General features: G+C 41.9%; 1 protein-coding gene across 1 annotated transcript; it reads left to right on the top strand.

The window, feature by feature from the left end:
• Positions 1 to 3,945: 3,945 nt before the first annotated feature.
• Positions 3,946 to 5,049, top strand: APOBEC4 (apolipoprotein B mRNA editing enzyme catalytic polypeptide like 4). The gene has a single exon (XM_045811412.1). The coding sequence runs from the start codon at positions 3,946 to 3,948 to the stop codon at positions 5,047 to 5,049; it is 1,104 nt and encodes a 367-aa protein (XP_045667368.1).
• The last annotated feature ends 1,024 nt before the right edge of the window (positions 5,050 to 6,073 follow it).

Here is a 6,073-nt window from a genome sequence, read left to right as displayed (position 1 = left end):
GCACGCCTTTCCCAAGCATGGCCAAAGCAGAGGGGAAAGGTCGAGGTAGTAGGCACACAGGATGCTGGGGAGACAAGTCTTAGCCAACCTGCCCTGTGAACCAAGTAAGATTCCCCGAGGTAGGCCCTGGGCTGAACAGGGCATACCCCTGCCTGGGTAGGGGCAGAATGAAAGGGCAGATAAGCAAAAGTGAATAATACAAGAGAGTCTGTGATCAATGGCAAACTGATGATATAAACCACAAATTCTCCAAGAGTTTGAAGTGGGTGGGAGTTGTTCCCTGCTTCCCCTTCAGATGAAGGAGATCAAAGAATAGTCCCCAAAAGGCCCTCTAAAAAAGTGGAGACTTCACCAATAGGGAACCACAGCTGACAGACAGTGAAAAGCCATTAGCAAGAAGGAACCTCCAGAGCTCCCTCCATGACCTATGAAGGGCACTAGTCCTCAAGATCTCCTTAAAGACAGTAACGATGCATCCTTCCCAGCTAAAGTAGGAGAGGGAGTGCAAAGAGACGAGGACTTAGAAAAACTGTCGGGACTTTCCATATTGCCTTTATTTCGAAAGATACAAAGACTTCTGCTTCCCATTAAGGATAATTGTGGGACCATTAAGTATAGTTAACGCCACCCATTCCACCCACCCCAAAACAGAAAGGCAGACATTGGCCTCTTGGCACTGCTTCCATAACATTGCAGTCAAATCATGGGGGACTTGAAATTGCACTTTGAGTAGTCACTCGGATACCAGGCGTGCCACCCAACAGCAGACCACATCCAGGGCACCAGATTCAAAAGCAAGGGAGACTCTGGGCTTGGTTTCAGCAAGTTTTGATATTCAGACAGCTCTATCTGGTCTGATGAGTAAGGCTGAAAGAGGAGGAAATCCAGGGAGAAAACAATGCCCAGGATCAAGCCCGAGATGGTGTCAGGCTCCAGGTAATGGGTTCATTGCCAAGGGTGAAGAAGGAAAGTCCAGGACCCAGAGGAAAACATAGGCAAGGTCTGGGAAGCCTCAGGGCACGAATTCAGTTGCATCAGGAAAATACAGAACTAAAGAGGATACTGAGGCAAACACCTGATCCTATGGACTAAACTGACATGACAGAGGTTAGGAGAAACCTGGAATTTGATGGGTTTGTGGCATCCAGAATTACTGCAGAGGTATCAGCCATTAGGAGAATGGTGCCGTGAGCAAAGTCACATTCCATCTATAGCAGGATCGAGGCTCCTAAAATATTTTCTGCCCAGGACAGGAGTAGCAAAGGAACTCTGCAGGTTTCAGCTGTACCAAATATAGCAGGGACGGAGGTGATCGGGGTTGAGGAAGAAAGAAGTTGATCAAAGTGCTTCCATACAAAAGGCTGTAATAAATACTCCTGAAACGACAGATTAGATTTTGGAAAGTGAGACATATATTTTGTTTTGTTTTGTAATGGTCAGTTTCTCTCTCTTAATTAATTTTCTACTTTATCTGTGTTGTTGCCTGGACAAAGAGTTAAATGTTGAGTTAAATGTAAAAGATAAGACCATACAACTAGAAAAAAATATGAGAAATACTTAACTCCTCTTTGATGGGGGAAGTCTTTTCTAAATACAGTAGTAAAAAATAAATTTTAAGGGCAAAGATGAGACCATATAAAAATGTACCAATTGAAAAAAAAGTAAAAATTGGTATAATTAAAAATGCGGTCAGCATAATCAAACAGCTCCATAAGCCAGGTAAAATTCTTGCAAAAATTATGACAGCTCATATTCTTAATACATAAAGAGTTCTTGCAAATCAGTAAGGAAAACCTCAACAAAGCCGGGGAGGGGGGCAGGGAGGCAGATAAGGGATCAAACATATTTCACAGAAGAAGAAATACTACAGACCAATAAGCATGTGAAAAAGTGTTCAACCTCACTAGGAACTGAAAAGGTCCAAATTACAGCCACAAAGCGATACTGATAAACTGGTGATAAACATCACTGGGAGAGAATGAGATAGAACTGGGACACCTTCCTAAGAAGCAATCTGACAAAGTTTGAGCTAATAATACAACTTTTAGTGATCTACATTAAAGAAAAGAAAAATACAAATTTATTCACAGAAATGCTCATCAAAGCTTTATTTACAATATAAAACAAGGCAAGAATCTAAATATTTGATTACATATTAGCTGTGTAATAAAATACTAATTAGCCATGAATATGGTTTTTTGAAGAATTTTTAATAACATGGGGAAATAGTCATGACCTAATACTACGTGAGAAGCAAAGTATAAAACGCAATTTTATTTAAGTTGTGCGTAACAAACACACGTAGCACAAAGACTGGATGGAAGGGACATGTTAACACTTATGGGACCGTAAACTGAGACAAACTGGTATGAGCTTTTATTTTTCCCTCCATGCATTAGTATTTTTAAAAATATCCTACAAGAGGGGCGCCTGGGTGGCACAGCCGTTAAGTGTCTGCCTTCGGCTCAGGGCGTGATCCCAGCATTCTGGGATCGAGCCCCACATCAGGCTCCTCCGCTACGAGCCTGCTTCTTCCTCTCCCACCCCCCTGCCTGTGTTCCCTCTCTCACTGGCTGTCTCTCTCTCTGTCGAATAAATAAATAAAATCTTTTAAAAAAAAAAATATCCTGGGGCGCCTGGGTGGCACAGCGGTTGAGCGTCTGCCTTCGGCTCAGGGCGTGATCCCAGCGTTATGGGATCGAGCCCCGCATCAGGCTCCTCCGCTAGGAGCCTGCTTCTTCCTCTCCCACTCCCCTTGCTTGTGTTCCCTCTCTCGCTGGCTGTCTCTATCTCTGTCAAATAAATAAATAAAATCTTTAAAAAAATAAAAATAAAAAAAAATATCCTACAATAAATACACAATACTTGAATAATAAAAAGTTACTTAAAAATGTTCCTAAAACTATATTAGAATATGCCGTAGGCTGCTGCTTGGGAACAATGATAACTGAGAAATTTTTGTTTGAAGGAAAAAATCATTACTTAAAGACCTCAAATTTTATGGTTTAACATCCCAGAAACTATTTATTTGAATTATCCTAAAGCACCGTATGTGCTTTCCAGAACGGTAAAGTTTCCAAAATGTTCTAACAAGACCCACCCACTGGAAATAAAACTCTCAGGTGGCGAAGTGTCCATGACCCAAAGAATAGTCGAGAAATCTCCACCATTAAGCAAAATAGACCTCATGATCCTTCTCCCAAAAGGATAATTACCTCCAATTTACTGCCACTGATCTGAAGAAATAGCTGATTTTAAATGCTAGCACACTCAAAACCCATGCAGATAATCAAATATCATTCGGGAAAGAGACAAAGGAAGAACATTAACGAACAAATTGCAAATCGCCGCTTGTTTGTTTAGACTTTAACAGACAAGAATCGTTTAGATAATCCTGGGATTTGTACTACCACTACTAACAGCTAATCTTTATTGAGTCCTTAATATGAGTCAGGCCCATAATAAAGCATTTTATATGTATCCCATCATTCAATCCTCAAGATAATCTTTGGAGGTAGGTACTATTCTTAATCCTCCTTTGACAGACAAGGAAGCTGTGACTCCCAGACTTTAAACAACTTGCAGAAAGTCTGATGGAGCCCAGATCTGAAACAAGGCAGTCTGTTTCCAGAACTCGCACTGTTAACCCATTTGCTGTACAGCCTCACAATGTGTGAAACAGGTAAAGCTGCATTGTGCCTTTCTTTTTCGCCTCCTCCCCACGCCCCAAGAGTCTCAATGAGGAAAGACGAATGCTGAGCTTTCTCACCTATGGATATATACCACTATCTTTTAGAATCAAAGATGCTATATTCACCGTGCTCCCTCCTTTAAAGAAAAGTATGGCTCAATAAATTAATGCATTTTCTTTAGTTTTTCCTGCACTGGTTTTATATATAATTTTTCTTCCTTGCTTAGGGCTGCAGCTAGAAGACCATACTAGCAATGGAGCCCTTATATGAAGAATACCTAGCAAATCGTGGGACAATAGTAAAACCTTACTACTGGCTAAGCTTCTCTCTAGATTGCGCCAACTGTCCTTACCATATTCGGACAGGTGAAGAAGCAAGAGTTCCCTATACAGAATTTTATCAGATTTTTGGATTCCCTTATGGGCCAACATATCCTCAAACAAAGCACCTCACGTTTTACGAGCTAAAAACTTCTTCTGGAAGCCTGGTGCAAAAGGGCCATGCTAGCAGTTGCACTGGGATTAATACCCATCCAGAATCAATGCTATTCGAGATGAATGGTTATTTTGACTCAGCCCTACACAATAACAACGCTATCAGGCATATCATTCTGTATTCCAACAACTCCCCTTGTAATGAAGCCAACCACTGCTGCATCAGCAAAATGTACAATTTCTTAATACTGTATCCAGACGTTACTCTTAGCATTTACTTTTCTCAGCTCTATCATACTGAGACCGAATTTCCTGCCTCGGCGTGGAACCGGGAAGCTCTCCGGAGCCTGGCCAGTTTATGGCCACAGGTCACTCTGAGCCCAATAAGTGGTGGCATTTGGCATTCTCTCCTCAACAGCTTTGTGAGCTGTGGCTCAGGGTCAACTGTTTTCCAGCCCATTCTAACCGGGAGAGCACTGGCTGATAGGCACAACGCATATGAAATCAATGCCATAACGGGGGTGAAACCTTATTTCACCGACGTTCTTCCCCAGACACGAGAGAATCAGAACAGAAAAGCTCAGGCGGCTTTAGAGAGCTACCCCTTAAACAAGGTCTTTCCTGGACAGTCTTTGCAAGTGGCAAGTGGACCACCGCAACCCAATCTGATGCCAGACCTCAGGGTTCCCGTCGTTTTTGTGCTGGTGCCGTTCAGAGACCTACCACCAATCCATGTGGGTCAAAACCCACATAAACCCAGGAATATCGTGAGGCACTTAAATATGCCTCGAATGTCATTCCAGGAAACCAAGGACCTTGGAAGGCCTCCCATGGGAGTGCCAGCGAAGAGGGCGGAAATCACAGAGCAGTTTGCAAGTAGCAAAGAGTCAGATGAAAAGAAGAAGAAGAAAGGAAAAAAATAAAATCTGTATTTCTACAACATGAGACCAAACAACAACCAGAGGACTAATTCGACAGAAAACAAAAATGTGTATACTTTTTCTCTTTGGTCTGATCCAAGATGGGAGATGAATGGATACACTAAAAGCAAAACCCGAATTAATTGCTATATCAACTACTGTAAAGCTACACTACTTTTAACATAATCCAGGATGCTTCCATAAGCAACTTGACCTCTCTTCTTATTTTGAAAGGGACAGTATCAAAATGGAGCCATTAGTACCTTGCTAAGATTTTGGTGTGGAAAAGGAAATGTCATTATTCTAGTCGACCCACATCATCTTTCCACTGAAAGAGCGCATGGACTAAACAGCTTCCTAAATTCGTTTCAGTATAAAAATTTACTGTAAAATTGGAAAACAGCCTGAAGTTACTGACATTAAATGCTGTCTGCGAAAGCAAACCAGTGATTTTCCATTAATTGTTAATCATGGACAGAAGACTTTAGACAGCCCGTTTTATTTTTCTAAAGTGGTTCAAAATAGTTTTGTGGGGGGGGAGCTCTTTTGCTAATTGATTATATATAGCAACAAAAATTGATTTTTGAAACCTAGTCACGGGCTCAATAGGATTTTTCCTGGCTCAGATCTCTCCTCCTTGATCAGACAATAGAGGCAGGATGATACGTGAGAACTTGCGAAGGCTCCTTCCATCACACACCATATAAAATCCAAGCTGCTCTTACTGGCTATCAAGGCTCCCCCTCTACCTTTCCAGTTGCCCGGTCTCATCAGCAAGACTGTAAGTTCCTACAGTTCAAGCACAGTCTCTCTCCCTCTTTGGTTTTCCTTTAGAATCAAGCCAAGTATCCAGGCAAAACCTGGGTAGCAGGGTTGTGAATCTACATCTCAGTAACGTTACCAATCACTGCTTCCCAACCCCCCATATCCATTCCAACAAAGGGCCTGCTTAACCATCCTGCAATGGACACTATTTTTTTTTTTTGGTAGCATCCGTTCCCCCTTCTTCTGATATAGCTCCCAATGC

Source organism: Ursus americanus, chromosome 2 (assembly GCF_024610735.1).
Source record: "Ursus americanus isolate L20-20 chromosome 2, mUrsAme1.1.p, whole genome shotgun sequence".
In the NCBI taxonomy this organism is placed as follows: Eukaryota; Metazoa; Chordata; class Mammalia; order Carnivora; family Ursidae; genus Ursus; species Ursus americanus.
This window is presented reverse-complemented; position numbering and strand designations above follow the sequence as displayed.

Coding starts and splice junctions, on each gene's coding strand:
- APOBEC4 (XM_045811412.1), top strand. CDS start 3,946: ATGGAGCCCTTATATGAAGAATACCTAGCAAATCGTGGGACAATAGTA.